Raw genomic sequence first — 23,288 nt, forward strand, 5'->3', positions numbered from 1 at the left:
ATCCGTAATTGATTTTCTTCAACAAACCATGAGCAGACATGCTGAAAAGTATTTATCTATGATAATATCAAATAACTGTTTTATTTAAAAAAAAAATAAATATCATAATGACAACAAAATGAAATTATTAGATGAATAGGAACAGTAGCTTAAAGGCATGTCTTTGATTGATAGATCTCACGGTTCTTGATACCGCATTGCTTATTCATTGTAGCTTGTTCCATGTATTGTTCTCTTGAGATGGACATTGAAACCTCCTTTGTATCTGGGAATCTGGAGAATGGAGATGGAGTCTTCAATGGTTTGATTGACTTCGTCATGATCAAATTCTTGAATGGTTCCTCTGTAAAGTTCTCCATGTAGTTACTTCTAGGAAGTATTGGATTTGCATTCATGGATCTTGATACAACTGTTGATCCACCGGTTGTTAACGGACGAGAGCCTGTTGTAGAATCGCCAAGATTACGAGTACGATGGCCTGGTGGTTTCTCATAGATGTGGTCTTCCTTAAGTGTTCCTTTAACAATTTTTGATTCTTGGTATGGATCAAGATTTGTTCCGGAAAGTGGGTTGATTGGATAGCCCTTAGCTTTCTCCTCGCAGTAATCAGTGAGTATCTTTAAGTACGTAGCATTTGTATCAACAAACGGATAAAATTTCTGATAAAATTCTGGATTGAAAAGCTTCTTAGCATAGCAATGGCCAACAGAAGGTGCCATGTTAATCGATCTTGTTCTTACTGTTGTTGTACTTGGTCTTTCACCTCCGTATTCGAAAACGCCGAACTCTCTGATAGCTGAGTAGTAATGGCGAGGATCTTTCTGAAGGATAACGTTCTGATTGAAAGATCTGTTTAAGTCGATTGTATATTGACCTGTTCTCAAAACAAATTCTGGATCATTTAATATTTCTGTGCATTTTCTTGTCTTCATTCCGACTTTATCTTTTCCATGAGCACACTGGAGCATGGCAAAAAGCTTCCTTCTTTTTGAATCTTTTGCCATTAATGCCCATGTATACATTGGAGGATAAAAACAAGGCTGAAAAGCCTCCTTAAGGAGATTAAGATCTGATTGGGACAAGCCGCGTGTCTTTTCATAGTCTTCGACAATAGCTGCCGTAGAGAGTTTGACTGTCCTCATATTTAATTAATATTTATTCGTTAGATTCAATTTTTTTGTACGTTATTTCAGAATTGTATTCACATATAGAACATCCAAACGTAAATATTGTGAAATATGATTCTAGACATATAATTTGGTCAAACAATCATTTTTAGATAATTTAGACTTTTGAAAGGGAATCAATCAGAAGTTATCCATAAAAGTTATGACGAGACCTGACAAAAGTATACATTTTTGTGCGTTCTAAACTCATCTAACAAACTCGCAAGGTCATTCCTAAACATTTTTAATGCACCAAATTTAAAATGCTCAAACATCATATAAGTTTTAAGTACGAAAAAATTGCTTGCTCTAATTCCAAGTCATAACAGAATTCTGGGTTATAAAAGCCAAAAATATAAAAAATTATATCCAGAAAAGTAGAGAATATTTTTCTCCTTTTCAATCTAACATACTTTTTCATTTACAATAGAATAGTTCAATCTAACATAAAGGTACTAATATGAGATTTTAATAAAAAAACTATAATTAATGAGAAAACATGAATAAATAAAGAGGAATTCAATAGATAATCACCAAATAATATTGAAATCTCTAAGATCTACTCATTGAAAGCTTGAATTATTGGAAAAATTATTTTATGTTTTTCCAATGATTCCGATTTCTCTTGTATGATTAGTTAAAAAACTTTCCATGTTTCATATAACTTTTTCTTACAATTTTTTATTTTTTTGTCAAAAAAAAAAGAAAATTTCAATATATCTATATGAAACAAATGTATACAAAACAATAATATGGAAAGATCTAACGCAAATTAAGCACTTATCTCTACCGGAGATGATGAGATTGAATAATTGAACTCTTTGAAAGTCGAATCGATGAAACCTGTCGTTTCGATATGATCATCGCTATCATTTTCGAATTGGCAGAGCGATACTGACTTATCTTCTCCGATAGTGATTGTAGCGCCAAGATTGCCCGTTTGGTGATTAACGGAGCTAAAAACTGTGACACAATTGCACTCAGAACCAAATGGAAGTTCGTATCCCTCTTGGCAAACTTCATGGCCGCGAATCAGGTAAGTGACGCCGTTCTTCTCGAAGAAGGAAGCAAGAGCCTTCTTACCGAAGTAGAGGCCAGCCCTTCTTGCTGTGTTGTATTCGAAGTCGTCATATAAGAGATTCTGTTTGGGATCGGACCAAAGCATCTGTTCTTGGATATTTTTGTATTCTAAGGGGAATGGTCGCTTAACTTGAGAAATCTCCTCAAGTGACATATCTGTTTGTGGAATTCCTCCGTGGACACAGAAGATGTCATGGTTGACAACTGCGCCGAGAGGCATGACATTAAAGGCTTTGATGATGCTCTTGAAGAAAGGCATGTCAACGTGGCAGACGCAATCGTTTCTGAAGTTATACTTCTTTGATACTGCTGAGCACTCGTGATTTCCTCTGATAAGGTAGATCCTGCTTGGAGTGAGGATTTTTAATGCAAAAAGCAAAAGTACGACTTCGATTGAGTTTGGTCCGCGGTCAACATAATCCCCTAAAAAGATGTATTTTGTGATGTTAGGGTATCCTTTCTTCTCGAAAATCGTCATTAAGCTTGTAAGGTCTCCGTGAATATCTCCCACAACCTCGTACTCGCCGTCGATGTAAAGAATTGTTTTTTCTTGTTTCATCAATGAACGGGTGGATCGAATTACTTTCTTCATATCTTCGACCGGCGGAAGAGATGTGGCTTGAAGGCCATCACGGTGGCTCTTCAAAATGTGACCCAAGACTGAGCATGCTGCTGCAATACTCATTCCTTAAAGTACCCTCAAACCGCAAAAAGTCATTGAAAACATTCAATGTGTATGTAACTTTTGAGAAAGAACAAAATTTAATATTTGCATATACAATAATAATGCAATCAAAATTTTGCGAATTTGATCCCCATTATAACGTACGGCTACTTAATTTTATTAAGATATTTGGGAATATATCTGAAATTATGCACTTTATTTCTAAAATTTTGACATTGAGGCAAAGATTTTGAGATATGAATTTTAAGAAAAATTTTGGGAACATATAGAAAATATATATCTGAGTGAAAATACAAGGAAAATTTCGGGGTTAATATAAAAATTGAATTGTTTATTTGTTATCCTGACATATTGAAAAATTCAATAGCAATCATCATATGACCAACGATGAAAAATACTTTATTGACTTCCATGAAAACAGTAATTTTAAACAGTTTATCACTCAGGCGTGTTCCCTGCAAAATAAGTTTTCCAACATTTGACTCTAAAAAATAACAAATTTTATATTAAATTTTGAAAATTCTAAAAAATTTGGAAAAATCCGGAAAATAAAAACAATTTTATGAAGAATTTAAACGAAGAAATCATTATATTATTCATAAAAGGTTTATATTTCATAAAAAAATTAAAATATTCTTTTTAATTGAGATCTCAATAATTATACCAAAGTTAACGATTTAATGAACATAATCTAAAGATTTATACTCATTTTCATTTTGCTAAGAAAGATTGCATGAAGATGGGCTTTCAACGTAAGTAGCTAATGAAAACAATCATATCTTGATTTTTATTTTCTTTATTTCCCAAAAATTTGCTGATTGATACTAATTACAGATCAACATGATTGCGTTTTGCAAGCAATTGATCTCCAAATGACATATTTTATCTCAATTTTTATTGAAAATTTTATTTGAATGGAAATGTAAAAATTACGGTCTTCTCAAATGGTTTCATTTTTTCTATTGGCTTTTGCAGCCATATTCACTTTCAAGAAAAGTTGAAATTTAAGATTATTGCAATGAATAAAACTGTAATACTCACTCCGCACTAAATTTTAAGCAAGATTCGTCGAACAATTTTTATTGTCGAGCATTTCTAGTTAAATTACATAATTATTAAATTTGATCCATCACGATTTACCAAAATTAAATATCACTCATCAAATATATTATGCATCAAATCACATGGACAGAATTTCTTCATACAAACAATCAAATTAATCATCAACTATAATCACTCTTAGCATTTTAACCCGACATCACTCGCTTTCAATCACGAACTCCGACATTTTATACCTATTTTTGTATTTTTTTTGAGTATTTCTCTCTTTACAGCATTGTTTTATATCTGATGTGATACTCATACGAATGTTTATATGCATAATCTCATTTTTTGAGTAATTTACTATGAATGAAATACGAGCCATGTAATGTTTCGTCGTTTCAAGGACTTTGCCCATGAGATTTTGATATTTGACCTCTGATGTGTTAAATTTGCAACTGTATAAGGTTTTATCCAAAAATTGACATTTAATAAAAAATCTTCTGAGTCGTTTTATCTTGTAATGATTGACTGGTTTGACGAACCTATGCCACATTACAGAAGTTTTGCTCGAATGGGATCAGGCGTTTATGATTATATGTCCCATTGGTCGGAATCTGTATTCCGCCAAATGGAAAAAGAATTCAGTGAAATATACGATTCATCATTTAATCGGAAAGACCGTAATTCATTTGCAAAATTTTCGAAAAATCCAAAATTACTAAACAAAGATGTAGATCCTTCTCTTGAAGAGGATGAAAATAATGACAATGAAGAAACACCATACTATACATGCAACTCATCAATACATACAACTTCGGATGGCTATCAGCGAATATATCGTGAAGAATTAGACTCAAAAAGCGGAATACGGCGAACGATAGAAACGCGAAGAATCGGTAATAAATCTCTTACTATTCAAAAAATCTTCCAAAAAGATGGATCATGTTTCGAACATGAAATACGAAAGAATATAAAACCAGATGAGATCGACCAATTTAACAAGCAGTGGTCATTACGTTATTAGAATACATTGTTTTTGTAATATTAATATAAAAAAATGTTTTGAAGTTTCTTTTACTTTTCAATCAATATTTCAGACTTATTAATAGGTAAGTATGAATGTAATGCTATCAATTACTTAAAATTAGTTAAATCAATTTTTTCACATTTTAATCGTAATCAAATAGTCAGATTATGGTTGTTTTAAGTTCCATGATCTGTAAATTGTTTCGATGAACTGCTGATCAGTGTTGAAGTTTGGACTGACTTCGCGATAGTAAAGATTGAACTCTTCTTTTGTAATAGAGTTATCGCCATTTTTATCGAATGATCTGAAAAGATTCTGAGCAATGTTTTGTTGGTCAGATTGAGTGAGGTTTGGATTACGGATGCGAATATCATTGAGATCGAAGGTTCCTGACTTATCAGCATCAAGCTGGTTGAAAACATCATCAATAGCACCCTGGCGAGCAGCATTCATTGGGGGTCCGAGGTAGAAAACAAATTCATCGAAGTCAATTGAACCGTCTCCATTACGATCAAGAAGAACGCCAAGTTCAGCAATTTCAGCCTTATTTAAAAGAACGCCAATATCTCCCATGAGCTTTGGAAACTCGTTCTTAAGATCAATCTTTCTATCTCCATTGTCATCAGCAATTCTGAAAAGGCGACCAAGGCCCTGAATGCCAGTTGAACCTCTGGAGATGATTTTTGCACGAATGCGAGCAAGAAGCTCTTCTAAAGAAGGCTTGATGGATACACTCATAAATTAAAAAACCGTCACTATCTTTATTTCTCGATTCCAGTCAAATAAAAGAGTCCTGCATATCATTCTGAGTTGAAAAATAAAGCTTTTTATTCAAAGTTTACACATTTTATCTGACATTTTTTTTATTCTTTGGATAATATGCCGAAATAATCAATTTGAACCACCATGATTTATTTTTCTGGCAACCACACATTCATTATTAGTAATGTATCATACATTTTTTCGGGTTTTTGACATCAATGTTTCTAAACGAAATTGGAATATGTTTTATTGTATCTTAACGGAAGTATATTATTTGATTCCATTATTTGAACTATTAGAGATAGCTTGGTAATGCCCAAAACCTCATCAAAGTTGTCTGATTTTTCAAAACAATATTAATTTAGATAATATCCACATACATAATAATTTAACAGGAGAGAGGATACGAGTCAATCAAAAAATATATACCAACCGATCAGTTTTTCATCAAAGATGATCATGAGGTTTCCATTTTAAAAGACATCGATGGCGATTCAATCTAGAGGCCATGTTGAATATGAAATTACATTTAAAAATGTTGATTAAGAGAACACAAAAGAACAGTAAAATAAAACCGTTTTTACCATTTGATAGAAAGAACCTTACACACTCACAAAGGTTTCAATTCTACAAAAACACAATTTTTATCGAACATAATGATGGCAATAGCCGTTATTACATTGAAATTTTTAAGATAGTTACAAATATTAAAAATATGCACTCTATAATGGCAAATCAAATTTCTTAATTTTCGATATTTTTCAGATATTGATTTTTAATAATAATATTGTGCACATGAAATGCAACAATTATGCAAAGTTTTCAGGAGTTATTGTATTCAACAAAATTGAATAGTCCTCATTTTTATAATGAGTCATTCCAGCCAAATTGGAAGGATTTGTTCATACGGTCCTTGGTTCCTGATTTGTGTTCTCCCTTTTCTTGCAATATATGTAACAAAGTTTAAGTATAAAGTGAAGAAAATCTACGTTGATGAAAACATTCCACTTTATAATTACAGTGATAAGCCAGTTGTAGTTTCGCATTTAACAGACATTCACGTAACTCCCAATAATCCAGATGCTCGCGCAAGATTAAACCGTTCTCTCAGTTATATTCACAGAAAAGTTAAACCATCGTGGGCTCTTATAAGTGGTGATTTGGTTGATAACTACGTTGGAAGTAAATCTCCTACCGCTTCTTATCAACATGAAGATCATTGGAAAATCTATGCAGATGCAATTAATTCATCCGGAATTTCGAAAGAGGAACTTTTTGAGATTTTTGGAAATCATGATCTCTGGGGACTTACTGAATGGGATCCAGTTAATTCTCTACCTGCAAAATATACTACTACAGAAATGCCAGATTTTACAGCATTTTCTCACGAAAGGCGCAATGTCAGAATAGTCGCTTTTACACCACAAGAATTCCCAACAGGATATGGTCCACTTGCATTTATTCTCGCAATTCTTCCGAAGCATCTTGACCGATTAGAAGAAATTCTCAAACAACCAACCAATTGCAAATATACTATTTTAACCTGCCATTATACACATGAGTTATTATATCCGCGTTCAGCAAAATCAAAATCAGGTCTCACATTCAAAGATATGCTTAAACATTACAATATTACAGTATACCTTAATGGCCATACTCACCCACGTAAGATTGAACCAGTTCACTACGGTGGTGTTATGGAATTAACTGCCAGAGCCACTAAAGTTTCATCAGATCTTACAATTCTTACCTTAGATAACAACAGAATTAACTATAAATCAATAAATCAATACAGCGAATACAATGCAATCATATCACATCCAGTTCCACAGCATCTTCAGGTTGCAAATACAAAAGATACAACATTTCCAATAAATGTCATATCATTTGATCCATCTCAGACCAAAGTATTCAACGTATCAGGTGATGCTACAGGTACTCTTACATTTAAAGAGTATATCGATGAAGAAAACAGTGTTGCCTTATATCAGATGAATGCGACCTTCGAAAGTGGCATCCATACAATATACATCACAGGAGATCTTACAGATAATGTTACTTTTGCTGTTAATTGCGAGTCAGGACCTTTCTATGAGTCTCAAAGATCATTGATTGATCCAAAGACAGGTATGGTCGGTTTTCCGATGATGTTCATCTTATTTGGAATCATAACTATATTTATTTGGGTTCCTTTCCCTTATTTCAATGATACAGCAAGTTATATTATTGGATCTGGCCAAGCTGTCAACTGGTGGCTCATAATTTTCTGCGGACCAATAGTTGTAGGAAGAGCGCTCTCTAAACTTGAGATTTGGATCAAGATTTTCCTCACAATCGTTGTTTTGTGGGAAATTTGCCTTCCAATAACACTTTATAACTTCGAAGGCAATCTGGCTATGTTCTTCATATGGGGATACGTTACAAAAGGCAAGTACGTCAAAGATGTCTTTTCATATGTTTGTGGTTTTGTTGCTTTCACAGGTTTCATCTCGGATATCGTTTTTGCAGGCCTTGTTTACCTATCTATCCTTAATATTGGCTGGAGTTATTACCATTTATTCGATCTTTGCGTTTTGATCGGAACTCTTGGTTTTGGATACTGGTTCTGCAACCTATATGTTGGCGAAATCGCTTACTACGGCGTTTGGGTCGGTTCTTTCCCTTATTTTATCTTTCCGGTCCTTGCAATTATTATTTACGCTGTTAGTGCCTTCTTCTACTATAGAAAGCCAACACAGCCAGATGTAAGTTCGGAGTCAGACCAAGAAATCAAAGATGGAAACACAAAACTTGTTCAGCCATAATTTTGTTTGTTTATTATATAAATATTTACTATAGAGTCTTATATTAAATATCCATTGTATACTGTCATAATGACCTTTCAACTTATTTTGAATAGTTAGTTGAAAAAGTAACAAATTATATTTCATTTCAGAAGGTTTATGGACTAGTCGTTGCAGGAACAACAGGAAATAAGTTCTCAAGTTTACGCGTCGAATTCGCGCTTTGAACATTGTATCTCTTTGATGAATTTTATCAAAATTATGTATCCCAAACATTGATCGAACAAATCTACTCCCAAAAATATTTGACTATTATTTTATGTGTGGCTAATAGCGTAAACTCATTATTCTATTCGCTATTTTTAGAAATGGGATCTATAAACTTTAAATGTTAATAAAATAGGCCGAAAAATCACTAACAAATAATAATTACTCATTAAAATTCGAAAAACAGTAGTCAAGATTTTTTTTCAAATTTCGAGAATTATGAGCGATATCATAGAAACATTGTGCTAATCACAATTAACTAGTTTAGGGGAATTTATAAACTTTTTCGATTTGACAGAAAAGATCCTCCCATCATTCAAAATAATTGGTTTTACAATATTTGAAAAAACTATTATAAACATCTAAACCACTAGTATTTAACTTTTTGTGTTCTAATTTTTTTGGGACAAATTGTGAAAAAAGTACGTTACTCATTCAAATCGTCAACGTGCTTTTTACATCGTATTAATGACCTTGAAATTATTATCCTTTTACTTGGTTGAACCAGGTTTTTCAGTGAAACAAATTACAGCTAACCGAGAAAGCAAGGTTGAAACACTAAACACAGTTCTCCAAAAGAAAATGCGCTTCATCTTGAATGGATGTGAGCTTCCTACATCATTTTCCTTTGAAAAAGTCGGTGTAACTGATGGGAGCGTAATACTATGCATAAGCATTGATTCTACACCCAATCAAAAAGCTTTAAAGGCATTCCCTTCAGATTTAAGCAACATGATTCAATGTTCAGTTGATCCTTCCATATCAAGAGAAAAGGCCCGTCTCCTTGACTTAAGACAGGATCAAATTGATAATAATCCAAAGAAATTTAGGACTTTTTTGAAGTTACAGAACTTCCAAGATAGAGATTGGTAATGCCTTGGATCCCTTTGATTTTTCATATTATTATATTATGTTATTATTGTGCGCATTATTGTAAATATTTATGTAGTTTTTATTTTTACTGGCCAGTTTAATACACTTCTTATTCCCAAAAAGAATTCAAGTTGACCTCATCAATGTACATCTCATTTTATAAAAGAATATAATGACTCGATAAATTTTATCGTGATAATTATATCATTTATTCCATTCACAAAGACATACATTCGACTATTTTATATGTATGAAATCCGATTATACGGTTTCTTCGTTTAGTAGATATAAGATTTCGTGATTTCAAACACTCTTTACACTCGGAAAATTTACATTTGTAAATCATTCAAAATCGTAAAATAATTTGGGAGGATCAATACACTTATTGTTCTAATTTTTATAACTATTATAATTTCAAAAAATCGAAATCGAAATATAAAAAAAGTTATCTTCTCAAATATAATTTTCTTCAGCAAAGTCACATAGGTTGTCAGATGGATATCGAAGGGAATGCAAAACAAACTCCTGCAAGTTCAACATATTCAACGCGCTAGTTTTATGAGTAAGAATTCCAATTTCGATGTAAATTTTTTATATTATTGGAAATTATTTAAATTCAAATAAGAAAATAATAGCACTAATGAACAAAATTTAAAATCGAATTAAATCTTCATGATAATAATTTAGGTTACTCCACATTTCAAATTTTTGCATGCTTTTTTCTCATATTCAAGCTTATCCTCCAAGGACAATACTAAGACACAATCAGCATTCACGAAAATCGATACAAATATAAAATATATAATTTGTTTATGATTTTCAGACAATTAAATCTCTTTAAGAAACTACATCAAACACCAACAATTGATAATTTTACAACGCATACATTTGCGGATATTTTTTGTACTAATATTACCTTAGAGGCTGGAAAATATAATATTTCTTGTTACGGTGCACAAGGAGGCGATTCCATGTGGAGGTCCAAAGGAGGTAAAGGTACAAAAATTGAAGGAATATTAACTCTCAGCTCGAAAACCAATGTTACAATAAGAGTTGGGAAAAAGGGGAAATTTTTTGCTGACAATGATGGTGGAGGCTTTCCTGACGGGGGAAATGCTTCCTCAATGCACGAAAATTGGGACAGATGTTTTTGGACAGGTCCTGGAGGTGGATCTAGCTCGATCATGATTGATAATAAACCAATATTAGTTGCCGCAGGAGGATCCGGAGCTCTTGACGATCAAGATGGTGCTCCTGGAGGTGATTTTACCAATAATTTTTGGTGCATCAATGAAAATTGCAGTTTGTTTGAGAAACATCAAGAGTTTACTAATTGTCCTGCTTATATGAAGTCGGAATCAGGTGAGCCTTTTTTTTCAGGTTCGGGAGGCGGTTATAAGTGCGGCAAAATAGTAATAGAGAAAGATGGACATTATAACGCTTCGTATGGAAGGCTGAGTTTCTATGATCCTTCTTATATTTCTGTAATGAGAATAACTTCAAATAATATTGAAGGAAATGAAGGAAATGGAACTATTGCCATTACCCCAATACACCATTCATTCTTCGCTCCATGCCGAGGAAATTGCGTCTACAATCGTATGAAGGGCTCAATAATATCTTCAAAAATCATCCGAATGACAATTCTATCCATCAGATTCCAAACAAGAAATTCAACATGAATTCTAATTATTTTGTATATTAGAAAGAAAAATAAACATGTATAATTTAAATAACTAAATAACAAATAATTTTTATTGTTTTTGCTTTTGAGTTGAATTATGTTTAATTAATTTCTCAACTCTACTTTCATGACTCTTAAGAACAGCAATAACATGGGCATCATTCCAAAATTTAACCTTCATGGACTCAATTCCTTCAATAATTTTCATCAAATCTTCTGGAGAACGATCTCTGAAGTTATCTGGAGGAGAATACGATAATAATGAGTGTCTGAGTATATCACGCATTGCCTGAGCCTTTCTCCATCTCTTAAATGTGTCTGTTTTCTCAAATAATTGGAAATCTTCGAAAGTTGGCATATCAGGGGTTCCAAACTCTTTCAGTATTTCTCTAAAATGTTCTGTTGCAAATGTTTTATCTACAAAGTCTGAATATGCATCAATTGACAAAATCATATCTAATTCTGCCAAAATTATCTTCAGAATCTTAGATGTATGCTTGGACATTTGATCGTGAATATTTGTTTCATCTGTAGCTGAAGATTTCTTTGCAGATTTAACGTGTAAAATCAAAGAAAATTGTTTGCACTTTTCTAATTCATTATATGAGCTGCCAACAAGTTTATAAGTTGTATCACCTTCCTTGACGGTCTTGTAGCGTGGATCTGACTTTTGAAGCCAAATTACACAATGATCATCATATAAAAGCGGTGTCATCAAAGAAAATGCAGCGAAACATGCTTTACAGCAAATGTCTGCTGATGGAGATATTATTAGTACTGGAGAACCCGTGAAAAGAGCTTTCCATAATTTCGGAATTTCATCTTTATCGAAAAACTTAAGAGGATTGTATTGCATATACGAGAAATGTGTTATATCAAATGAAATGGCTAATGATTTCGTTGGAAATGTAAGGACAGCTGACTCTACAGCACCTCTTGGCCATGTCGTGAGCATAGAGGTAACATAGGTAAATGCGAAGCTTGGTTCTGGTATTTCTGTTATAATAAACTGCTTTTTGACATCTTTCAAGAATGTTCCAAGCAATGATGCATAAGGTCTTCTTGTAGTTATCAAAATTGAGTAAGGCTCTTCATCATACATGAATAACAATCCATGATAAAATACTTGGTTGATGTTAAATGAATAAACTAATGGCAATTTCGAAAGATTAATTTTTTCTTCGGGAAAAGGCCAACACGTTGAACAGAAATAAATAGCATCATATCCAAGTTCGACTCCTTCTGGCACTGTCTCTTTAATACATGGGATATAAGACTTATCAAAATGTACTAAAAGACAAGCGTCGTAGATTGAAGACATTGCTAATTTTTTCCTATCCTACATCCATAATTTAATAATAGCAATAACAAGCCAATAGTCTGCTCTTCTTATTTTACGGTTACACTATATGATTATACATGTATTAATATATCCAATTCATCAAAGTTTATTGTTTAAATGCATCGCAAGTCCCCACATACGAAGCAATGATGAATAGATCTCGAATACATAATGGTTTAAGGCGAATATTTTCTGTTTTTCAAATGTGTTAAAATATTAAGCTTAATATTATTGTATACAATTTTGAGGTAGAAAATCCTTTTAGTGTACATTTTGTGCATCTTGAGATGCAATGCATTAAATTGAAATGCCAGAAAAAAAATTGAAAAATTTTAGTTTCATGGATAAAGTCTTAATAATGATGTTTTCACATTGCACATAAACATATTTTAGGTCGAAAATCAAATTATAGCTTTGACTTATTTGCTAATTTCGGACAAATAATCTTCGATATATTAGGCCGCTGAGTATAACCCATTAAATTATCACGTGGAAAAAGTTCATTAAAGTTAATAAGTCAATTGGGTTCGAAATAGAAACCACAATGTCAGACAAATCTTAAAAGCGGTTTTATTGAATTTAGATGTAAATTCAAATTTCAATTATTCCTTGGAATTGATGGCAGTAACAAAGGTATATAAAATATGATAAGGATTAAATAGAATCTAGATATGAAAAATTTCATGTTATAGACCGAAAATAGATTTTTTCGGTTTTCTCTTCAAATAATTGAAAGAATGATACTATTATAGGTTTATTATATTACATAGTAAAAAAATTGAATGATTGAAAGAACAGAAAAAGTCATTCTTTTCAATTTCGAATATGTTTCATTGTATTTATAATTATATGGCAAATAAGATATTTAAACTTGATTTTTGAAGGAAAATTCACAAAATTGAATGAATTCAAATAATTTTTATTCAAAAATAAACTAGTTATTTGAGTTTAATCCTAATTATCTATTCAAACTACAAAGTTTGTAATTTAAAATATTTTGTGAGATCAGATTGAATTAATTCAAGGTTCTTTTCAATTAATATTAATGACCATATTACGCATTTTCGAACATTCTAAACCAAATATATAAAAATGGGAGACGAATGTTAAATTTGCTAGACATGCGGGAGTTGTCTGCAAAGTTTTAGCTCTTATCTCTAACAAAAAAATTAGTTTTTAAAAAAATGACCGAATACGTTTCACAGCGAGAAAAAAATAAAAGGCAAGATAGAATTTTCTAGACATAAAGAAGTTGTTTACCGAGTTTTAGCTCTTATCTCTAACAAAAAATTAATTTTTAAAAAAATGACCGAATACGTTTCACAGCGAGAAAAAAATAAAAGGCAAGATAGAATTTTCTAGACATAAAGAAGTTGTTTACCGAGTTTTAGCTCTTATCTCTAACAAAAAATTAATTTTTAAAAAAATGACCGAATACGTTTCACAGCGAGAAAAAAATAAAAGGCAAGATAGAATTTTCTAGACATAAAGAAGTTGTTTACCGAGTTTTAGCTCTTATCTCTAACAAAAAATTAACTTTTAAAAAAATGACCGAATACGTTTCACAGCGAGAAAAAAATAAAAGGCAAGATAGAATTTTCTAGACATAAAGAAGTTGTCTACCAAGTGTCAGCTGTTACTTCTTCTCAATACTGATATAAAATAAAAATCTTTATTATTTATTTAACCTTTATTGTTTCATTAAACTTCATTTATTTTATATTATAGTTTTATTCTTTTAGCTACTTGTAAAATAATCTAATTTTATATCATCATTTTACCGGATTATTCTTCAGTACATCGATTGTGTATCTAAAATAATATCATTATACTTATTCTGTTTTTTCCAAAATTCTTTTAAATATCTTTTTTGGTTTGATTACTTTATACTTTTTACTTTTATTTTTTAATTTCAAAAAAAAATTTGGTGATTGTTCTATTCTGTTACAATGTGCATTATCATATTCTAATGAATTATTCATTACATACATTTAAAAAAACTTGTTAAAAATGAAATTAAAAAATTATGTTTATTATTACGCTGTGAATGTGTCAACAGCGGTCATGCCTGTATCTGTATCCCATATTTGCCACAACCTTTCTGTATCTGCATTTGTGTATTTCGGTTTCAGCTGATACATTTGATTTGGCGTGTAATTTGTTCCAGTTAATGGATTAATTGGGAGATCTTCATGCGCGGTGTGTTATTATTGTACTCCCAAATAAAGGCAGGAATAGCCTGAATGCTTTGGCAGCGCTCCAATGTCGGCCAGAATCTCTCAATCTTCCCATTTTGGTAGGGAGAATGAGAGTCTGTATGCCGCCATTGGACGCCTCAAAGATCAAGTAGATCTTGAAAGGCGCCCCTATTTTCTGAACCGTTGTCGGTCCAGAAACAATAAGGGGCGCCAAATTCAATGAAGGCGGAAGCCGCAACGTTCGCTGTCGTCGCTGCCAGCATATCTGGTATTTGTATACACGCTAGGACTTTGCGGCTAAAATCGTCGATTATGCCATAAATATACTGGCCACGAACACCCCTAAAATAATGAACATCTGCGTGCCAGATAAGATTGGGTGAAAGCGCCCAATATCTTACTGCTGTTTCTGGCCCGGCATGCTCTAATCGCGTCTTGGTGAAATGATTTTCTTTGAAGTATCTGCGTACTTCTCTATAAGATACATCAATTTGTTGTAATTTCAAACGTTTCCATTGTTTTGTTTGACCACAGGGAAAGGCCCAGTGGTCATGTATCACAGCAAGAGCTTTGATTTGGTCGTAGGGATTGACCCTACGACCTTTCTTGCCTTTAGGCAATGGGATATTCTGTAAGCTAAATTGATTTTGTAAAAAAGATTTTGAAACATCTAAATATTTGAAATCATTTGATTGAAGGGTTGGGGCGATGGGAACATGGTGCAAGCTTCTTCCCATGTCATTTTACCTTCTTCAATCTGATTGGAAATACCAATTAGGTAAATTCGATCGGCATACCCTTTGTAAGGATTCATTCTAATGAAGTACGTTAACAATCAAAATATTCTATAAGTGTCTAGTATGGAATTCAAAAGAATAAAGAAAATGGTAACGTAAATAAACGTATTATGAAATAATTTATAATTAAAATGAAAAAAGAAAAAATAATAAGTAAAGTGACTGGAAATGAAAATGAAAATCAGTGTACAGTTTTATTTTTTTGTCGCTGTGAAACGTATTCGGTCATTTTTTTAAAAATTAATTTTTTGTTAGAGATAAGAGCTAAAACTCGGTAAACAACTTCTTTATGTCTAGAAAATTCTATCTTGCCTTTTATTTTTTTCTCGCTGTGAAACGTATTCGGTCATTTTTTTAAAAGTTAATTTTTTGTTAGAGATAAGAGCTAAAACTCGGTAAACAACTTCTTTATGTCTAGAAAATTCTATCTTGCCTTTTATTTTTTTCTCGCTGTGAAACGTATTCGGTCTTTTTTTTAAAAATTAATTTTTTGTTAGAGATAAGAGCTAAAACTCGGTAAACAACTTCTTTATGTCTAGAAAATTCTATCTTGCCTTTTATTTTTTTCTCGCTGTGAAACGTATTCGGTCTTTTTTTTAAAAATTAATTTTTTGTTAGAGATAAGAGCTAAAACTCGGTAAACAACTTCTTTATGTCTAGAAAATTCTATCTTGCCTTTTATTTTTTTCTCGCTGTGAAACGTATTCGGTCATTTTTTTAAAAATTAATTTTTTGTTAGAGATAAGAGCTAAAACTCGGTAAACAACTTCTTTATGTCTAGAAAATTCTATCTTGCCTTTTATTTTTTTCTCGCTGTGAAACGTATTCGGTCATTTTTTTAAAAATTAATTTTTTGTTAGAGATAAGAGCTAAAACTCGGTAAACAACTTCTTTATGTCTAGAAAATTCTATCTTGCCTTTTATTTTTTTCTCGCTGTGAAACGTATTCGGTCATTTTTTTAAAAATTAATTTTTTGTTAGAGATAAGAGCTAAAACTCGGTAAACAACTTCTTTATGTCTAGAAAATTCTATCTTGCCTTTTATTTTTTTCTCGCTGTGAAACGTATTCGGAGTAGTATATAATGCGGGTTTTGTGACTTTTTTTGTAAACGTAAGAATTCATACAATATTGAGCGATTTTGTATCATTTTTTTTAACATATGAAGTAAAAAATGTATGATTCTTACGGTTTTTATTCTTACGTTTTTGAATAAATCAAGATTTAAAAAATTTTCAAAATTGTAAGACATTTACACTAAACCCATACATAATGAAAAAAAAAAAAAAAAAAAAAAAAAAAAAAAAAAAAAAAAAAAAAAAGGGAGTGGGGCTTCCAGGCACTTCGTGCCTTCTAGCCCCGAAGATGTTTTGTCACTTTTCTGTCACTTTTCGGGTAAAAACATTTTTATTATTATATATAAATGAATTTTACAAAACCACCGTTACCGTTCTTTGGAAATAAGAGTAAATGTAAAGATATTATATTGAGAGAACTTAAGAAACTACCGAATGGTCTAACATTTGTAGATTTGTTCGGTGGAAGTTTCTATATATCCCATTTGTGCCATACAATATTCCCAGACTCAAAGATTATATGCAATGACTTCGACAACTATATGGACCGTCTCAAACATATACCAGACACAAACAATATATTGAAAGAGTTAAAAGAAAAGATACCTATAGGTAAGATGGAACGTATACCATTAGATAACAAAAATACTGTGAGAGAGGTTTTGAAAAAAGCAGAATATATAGACTGGGATAGTATATCTGCTAGACTATTATATAGTGGTTCTATAAGAGTTCATGACATTGAAACACTTATGTCAAAAGTTTTATATCTTAACTATACAAATGTTTTCAAAGAGGACATAGAAAAATATATTGAGGGTATAGAGTTTGTGAGATGTCATTGGACAGAGTTGTATGAAAAATATAAAGACAAGGAAAATGTTTTCTTTATAGTGGACCCACCGTTCTATAACACATGGGATTTTCAATACCAAGTAGACTGGACTTTGAGAGACTCTTTAGAAACTTTAGACGTTTTACATAACCATCCATGCTTTTACTTTACATCCGATAAAAGTGGTTTGGAAAGTGTCATGAGATGGTTAGAGGACATACATGACTATGAGTTTAGATATGACAAGATAGAATATGAGAGAGGTCCTATAAACCGGAGAAAGTGTCATAACAAAGAAATTTTATTGGTAAGTAAATGTGGTTTGAAATAGGACTACTTGTTTTAGGCTTTTTCCATTGTGTCATTTACTTATTTGACGTGGCAGAAAGATATAGAGAATATGAAGATGAACCAATACCAGCAAATGTTCAGCATATGTACTCGTAAGAGATATTTTTATCTAATATTAAATGGACGCACAGAACTTAGCGAATGCACAGCAACCTGGACAACCAAACCCAGAGAATATTCCAAATGAAGTTAGAATACAAACTGCAATGGCAAACTATGGTCAAGTGCCAACAGATGTACAAATGCAAACTGCCATGTCAAATGACGCTGCGTTAGGTTTGCCACCATGGTATGCAAATATGAGATGGAAAGAGTTTTATACAAACCCTGAAGTGGGATATAAACAACTCTATGCAGATGACGCGAACACAGGAGTTGACCCAGAATATGTTTTCTACCAGAGGAGAAACAGAATGTATGAGCTCCAGTTAAAGAATGCTATGGAACTCAACAGGAAACGTAAGAGACTAGGCGGACATTAGATTTTTACATATAGTAAATGGGTTTCTTCAGTAGTATTGGAAACTTCTTCAGAAGAGTTGGAAGAGGTATATGGAATGGAATAAAAACCGTAGGAAGGGGAGTATGGAACGGTGTCAAAAATATTGGTAAAAGAGTAGGTCAGTTCGTTGGTATTATACCTAAAGACCCTGAACCAGAAGAACAAGCTCCTGTTATACAACAGCCTGAACCTGCACCACAGTCTAGTTGGCAACCAAATCCAACACCTCAACCGTATTAAAATTATATTTTTACCGTTCGATAGTAGTTGTATATGAAACTAAGTTCTAAGTAAAACGCGTGGTATAATGGAATTATTCTCTTTCTTCCATCTGTAGTAAACCATACTTGAAAGTCTGAAATACTTCCACTTGGTGTTCGTATAGCTTTGTAGGTTTTTCGTAAAAGTCATTTGCCAAGCATAAAAAAGAGTTTTGTGCACCAGAAAATGAAGCATGAACTATAATAGCATCTGAGTCGAAAACATCTTTAAATAAATATGGTTCATCTCTTGCATATCGACTGTAAATATTTGCTAAAGGAAGTTTGACTTTCTGATTTAAAAAAAAAAAGCAAGAGATACTTCTTTATGCTAGAAAATTCTATCTTGCCTTTTATTTTTTTCTCGCTGTGAAACGTATTCGGTCATTTTTTTAAAAAATTAATTTTTTGTTAGAGATAAGAGCTAAAACTCGGTAAACAACTTCTTTATGTCTAGAAAATTCTATCTTGCCTTTTATTTTTTTCTCGCTGTGAAACGTATTCGGTCATTTTTTTAAAAATTAATTTTTTGTTAGAGATAAGAGCTAAAACTCGGTAAACAACTTCTTTATGTCTAGAAAATTCTATCTTGCCTTTTATTTTTTTCTCGCTGTGAAACGTATTCGGTCATTTTTAAAAATTAATTTTTTGTTAGAGATAAGAGCTAAAACTCGGTAAACAACTTCTTTATGTCTAGAAAATTCTATCTTGCCTTTTATTTTTTTCTCGCTGTGAAACGTATTCGGTCATTTTTTTTAAAATTAATTTTTTTGTTAGAGATAAGAGCTAAAACTCGGTAAACAACTTCTTTATGTCTAGAAAATTCTATCTTGCCTTTTATTTTTTTCTCGCTGTGAAACGTATTCGGTCATTTTTTTAAAAATTAATTTTTTGTTAGAGATAAGAGCTAAAACTCGGTAAACAACTTCTTTATGTCTAGAAAATTCTATCTTGCCTTTTATTTTTTTCTCGCTGTGAAACGTATTCGGTCATTTTTTTAAAAATTAATTTTTTGTTAGAGATAAGAGCTAAAACTCGGTAAACAACTTCTTTATGTCTAGAAAATTCTATCTTGCCTTTTATTTTTTTCTCGCTGTGAAACGTATTCGGTCATTTTTTTAAAAATTAATTTTTTGTTAGAGATAAGAGCTAAAACTCGGTAAACAACTCCCACATGTCTAGCAAATTTAACATTCGTCTCCAATTTTTATATATTTGGTTTAGAATGTTCGAAAATGCGTAATATGGTCATTAATATTAATTGAAAAGAACCTTGAATTAATTCAATCTGATCTCACAAAATCTTTTAAATTACAAACTTTGTAGTTTGAATAGATAATTAGGATTAAACCCAAATAACTAGTTTATTTTTGAATAAAAATTATTTGACTTCATTCAATTATTTGAATCCTCCTTCAAAAATCAAGTTTAAATATCTTATTTGCCATACAATTACAAATACAATGAAACATATTCGAAATTGAAAAGAATGACTTTTTCTGTTCTTTCAATCATTCAATTTGAATTTTGGAATATTGGATTTCTCATTAAATAACTATTAAAAACAACAAGCAATGTAACTTACATTCAAATTTATTTGTGTTATATTCAATCCTCTCAAAACTTATAATTTTCGGCTATAGCATGATTATATGCTATGTAATATAATAAACCTATAATCGTATCATTCTTTCAATTATTTGAAGAGAAAACCGAAAAAATCTTTTTTCGGTCTATAACAATATGAAAAATTTCAAAAAAATTGTAAGAAAAATCGCAAAATTAAGGTTTTCTCATTTCTAACTATTATCGCTATTTTTCCTAATTTGAAAATAGAATATATTTCAATTGAAATTTTTATCTTTGATTATTTTTTGAAATCTAAATGTTGAATGCTAAGTTTCTATTACTAAATTTCAAAAAATGAATTGAAAAAGTGCTTGAAATTATTCAAAACTTCATTAATATATTTAAGGGTTTCGTTTTGCGAAAAAAACGTACAATACGCAATTTCCCTAAAAAACATTTAGCTAGCAATTTCGACATTTGACTCCACTCAAGGCGTCACTTTTTTAATTTTGCGGTATCATATTTTTGGAAAATCTTTATGAATATTCTATAAAAAGTCTCTTTAGTATCTATATTTCATATTTTTATCGATTTTTAAAGTTTTTGCGAAAAGTATTCAATTATTTTTGCTATTTGGTCGGGTAAATGTCAGATTTGCGACATTTTCTGATATGATATTCAGATTCTACGTTGATAATAATGCTTATAGAACCCTCTTGCTATTGTGTCAAAATTGCGAAACCGATAGCAAAAATATCTCGCAATATCAAAATTGAGATATTGAGTGAATTATGCATTATAGAGATTAAAAATCTGATTTGTGAAAACATCTCATCAGTTTCTAGCTAATTCAAAAATCTTTACTATCTTATTCGATTAAAATGAAAAGGGAATAGTTTCATTATGCTTTCAATGACAGCCTTATAATATAATCATAGTTTTCGCTCAATATGCAGCATTTTTTTTTCGAAATCTATGGTCAATATCCTAAATACTGATTGCTTTGCATTCATATCTCTTACATTTTCTATACCCACATCACTATTTATTGCTATTCCTATCTTTTTCATTTTTGTTTGTTTCTCATAATTTCTCAAAAAACATGATAACTTGATATTTGTAAATATCATACTTTATAACGTAAATAAGAACTTGACCTATTAAGAAAAGCAGTAATGAAAAGAAAATCTGAAATTCATAAAAATTACAAGTTTCTGATGACAATTAGCTTAATTAAACCAGGTACAAGATTATATAATTGTATTTTCTATCCAATTATCCATATAATATCTTATCCAGAAAAAATAACTTGATCAATACCAAATGATTTTTTAACTAGTAAATAAAGTATTTTCTTTACACACACATTGTATATCATAGTTTTTTTTTGGTTTCGCAAAACATCCAAAAACAAATATGCTATAAAAGTGACAATTTTAGCAAAACGAAACCCTTAATATATTTTATAGTCCCCACTTATCCACATCATTTCTAATTAAAATATATTTTACGGTTAAAAAATCTCGATCATAAAATATTTAATCTAAATCTATTATAGTTAAAAAACAACAAGAACTTTCAGCATTTTCTGAAATAGTATTTTGATTACTGGGCGGTTTTGATGAATAGTTTGAATACAATTCTATCACCAACGATCTTATCAAAAAAGAATATTTTTATGATGCTACAAGGCGGAACACAAACGTTCTACAGTATTCTTCCGCCATCAGACTATTCATCATTTCTACATCATCTACGCATGGAACCCTTCCAGATATTCTGTCACGAAAAGCGAGCGGAGGTCAGCAGAAATAACCCACAATTAAGTAGCAGCAAAATCACATCTTTACTCGGCACAATGTGGAGATCATTAAAACCATACGAAAAACAGTCATATATCGATGTTGCCTTATCAATGAAACCTAATGATACCGAAGAAGTTTGCAAAGATGAAATATATCAAAAGCAGTTTTCAAATACAACTTTAAGCCGGAGAGAAGATGGACCGCGAAAAAAATGCGAAATTCCTCTCGAGTTAATTCCTAATAATTTAATACCTAAAATCCAGGTAATAGCTCGATCAGGGAAGTGGAAAAATATTTCCAATTTAAGTCAGACCATACTTTACAGTGAGGTTCCTAGCAGCAGCGAAGATAGCTCCCAATGACATTTATATTTAATTTTTATAGCTTGCAATTTCATTTTTATTACTTTTATATAATTGTATAGCATACATACTTGTTTGATTTTTAATGTTTGGAATAAACTACAAATTCTTATATCAAAATAATATATTTTATAGCGTTTTTCAAATTTCATTATGAAGATATTACTAGTTATGTCATAAACTTTTAAAAGGTCATAGATAAATATGAAAATCCAGACCTCATGTAAAAATTATCGATTTTATTATTATTTTTTTCTATAGAAATGATGTAACTGATACTTCGCATTAATATTCAATTAATTGCTGTCTTGGTGGAGGTGAATAAAATCGTAATTATGTTTTGGTATAAGCAATTTCTTTTACGATTCAAGTTATTGTTCGAAATATCAGTCTTTACTTCATAATTTGCAGACATATGAACAGCTAAGCTAAGCTGCTAATATTGGGAGTGAGAACACTTCTGACATATGATTTTTTTCGATATGATTTGATTATTATTTTCATGCAATTTTGTTACTTTCCCTACTCTATTTTTATTTTTTAACCACGGAACAAATGTTCTTGCAATAAAGTTTAGATAAAAATCTTTTTATTCTCAATTTTTTTTTTTTTTTTTTTTTTTTTTTTTTTTTTTTTTTTTTTTTTTTTTTTTTTTTTTTTTTCTCATAAAAGCAAAAATTAGACTTGAGAGAATTTTGCGCTGAGATTATCATATGATTCGAGGAATTCGTTGATCAATCCAATATCTTCTTCATCTTCACTTTCATTTAATGTATCTTTCAAATCAGGGATGATTTCGGTATTGTTAATGATATATCTCT

At 31.1% G+C, this 23,288-nt stretch overlaps 12 protein-coding genes and 1 pseudogene across 13 annotated transcripts, besides 2 other annotated features; 8 read left to right on the top strand and 5 right to left on the bottom strand.

Annotated features, from left to right (window-relative positions):
• Window positions 1–15: 15 nt before the first annotated feature.
• Window positions 16–1,142, bottom strand: TVAGG3_0674750 (uncharacterized protein; the record flags this gene model as incomplete). The annotated part of the gene is made up of 1 exon (XM_001309071.1): window positions 150–1,142. One exon carries the CDS (start codon window positions 1,140–1,142, stop codon window positions 150–152), a length of 993 nt encoding a protein of 330 aa, XP_001309072.1.
• Window positions 1,143–1,627: 485 nt separating this feature from the next.
• Window positions 1,628–3,008, bottom strand: TVAGG3_0674760 (phosphoprotein phosphatase protein; the record flags this gene model as incomplete). Its single annotated transcript, XM_001309072.2, has 1 exon — window positions 1,939–2,931. One exon carries the CDS (start codon window positions 2,929–2,931, stop codon window positions 1,939–1,941), a length of 993 nt encoding a protein of 330 aa, XP_001309073.1.
• A 1,487-nt stretch (window positions 3,009–4,495) lies between these two features.
• TVAGG3_0674770 (myeloid leukemia factor family) lies at window positions 4,496–4,999 on the top strand (the record flags this gene model as incomplete). Its single annotated transcript, XM_001309073.1, has 1 exon — window positions 4,496–4,999. One exon carries the CDS (start codon window positions 4,496–4,498, stop codon window positions 4,997–4,999), a length of 504 nt encoding a protein of 167 aa, XP_001309074.1.
• Window positions 5,000–5,146: 147 nt separating this feature from the next.
• TVAGG3_0674780 (protein serine/threonine kinase protein) lies at window positions 5,147–6,223 on the bottom strand (the record flags this gene model as incomplete). The annotated part of the gene is made up of 1 exon (XM_051242536.1): window positions 5,168–5,740. The coding sequence occupies one exon, from the start codon at window positions 5,738–5,740 to the stop codon at window positions 5,168–5,170; it is 573 nt and encodes a 190-aa protein (XP_051089123.1).
• Window positions 6,224–6,633: 410 nt separating this feature from the next.
• Window positions 6,634–8,568, top strand: TVAGG3_0674790 (TMEM62, metallophosphatase domain-containing protein; the record flags this gene model as incomplete). The annotated part of the gene is made up of 1 exon (XM_001309075.1): window positions 6,634–8,568. One exon carries the CDS (start codon window positions 6,634–6,636, stop codon window positions 8,566–8,568), a length of 1,935 nt encoding a protein of 644 aa, XP_001309076.1.
• Window positions 8,569–9,282: 714 nt separating this feature from the next.
• Window positions 9,283–9,687, top strand: TVAGG3_0674800 (uncharacterized protein; the record flags this gene model as incomplete). Its single annotated transcript, XM_001309076.1, has 1 exon — window positions 9,283–9,687. The coding sequence occupies one exon, from the start codon at window positions 9,283–9,285 to the stop codon at window positions 9,685–9,687; it is 405 nt and encodes a 134-aa protein (XP_001309077.1).
• A 470-nt stretch (window positions 9,688–10,157) lies between these two features.
• Window positions 10,158–11,427, top strand: TVAGG3_0674810 (serine-type endopeptidase protein; the record flags this gene model as incomplete). Its single annotated transcript, XM_001309077.2, has 1 exon — window positions 10,500–11,369. The coding sequence occupies one exon, from the start codon at window positions 10,500–10,502 to the stop codon at window positions 11,367–11,369; it is 870 nt and encodes a 289-aa protein (XP_001309078.1).
• A 14-nt stretch (window positions 11,428–11,441) lies between these two features.
• On the bottom strand, window positions 11,442–12,692 carry TVAGG3_0674820 (UDENN domain family; the record flags this gene model as incomplete). The annotated part of the gene is made up of 1 exon (XM_001309078.1): window positions 11,442–12,692. One exon carries the CDS (start codon window positions 12,690–12,692, stop codon window positions 11,442–11,444), a length of 1,251 nt encoding a protein of 416 aa, XP_001309079.1.
• Window positions 12,693–14,458: 1,766 nt separating this feature from the next.
• Window positions 14,459–14,487: a mobile genetic element.
• A 561-nt stretch (window positions 14,488–15,048) lies between these two features.
• On the bottom strand, window positions 15,049–15,725 carry TVAGG3_0674840 (annotated as a pseudogene). Its single transcript has one exon. A coding segment is annotated over exon 1 (677 nt).
• Window positions 15,726–17,130: 1,405 nt separating this feature from the next.
• TVAGG3_0674850 (phage tail repeat-like family) lies at window positions 17,131–17,949 on the top strand (the record flags this gene model as incomplete). The annotated part of the gene is made up of 1 exon (XM_051242537.1): window positions 17,131–17,949. One exon carries the CDS (start codon window positions 17,131–17,133, stop codon window positions 17,947–17,949), a length of 819 nt encoding a protein of 272 aa, XP_051089124.1.
• A 139-nt stretch (window positions 17,950–18,088) lies between these two features.
• Window positions 18,089–18,451, top strand: TVAGG3_0674860 (uncharacterized protein; the record flags this gene model as incomplete). The annotated part of the gene is made up of 1 exon (XM_001309079.1): window positions 18,089–18,451. The coding sequence occupies one exon, from the start codon at window positions 18,089–18,091 to the stop codon at window positions 18,449–18,451; it is 363 nt and encodes a 120-aa protein (XP_001309080.1).
• A 17-nt stretch (window positions 18,452–18,468) lies between these two features.
• Window positions 18,469–18,711, top strand: TVAGG3_0674870 (serine threonine-protein phosphatase family; the record flags this gene model as incomplete). Its single annotated transcript, XM_001309080.1, has 1 exon — window positions 18,469–18,711. The coding sequence occupies one exon, from the start codon at window positions 18,469–18,471 to the stop codon at window positions 18,709–18,711; it is 243 nt and encodes an 80-aa protein (XP_001309081.1).
• Window positions 18,712–19,630: 919 nt separating this feature from the next.
• Window positions 19,631–20,471: a mobile genetic element.
• Window positions 20,472–21,961: 1,490 nt separating this feature from the next.
• TVAGG3_0674890 (HMG-box family) lies at window positions 21,962–22,683 on the top strand (the record flags this gene model as incomplete). Its single annotated transcript, XM_001303650.2, has 1 exon — window positions 21,982–22,467. One exon carries the CDS (start codon window positions 21,982–21,984, stop codon window positions 22,465–22,467), a length of 486 nt encoding a protein of 161 aa, XP_001303651.1.
• Between the last annotated feature and the right edge of the window lie 605 nt (window positions 22,684–23,288).

This window comes from Trichomonas vaginalis, chromosome III, assembly GCF_026262505.1.
Source record: "Trichomonas vaginalis G3 chromosome III, whole genome shotgun sequence".
Lineage (NCBI taxonomy): Eukaryota > Parabasalia > Trichomonadida > Trichomonadidae > Trichomonas > Trichomonas vaginalis.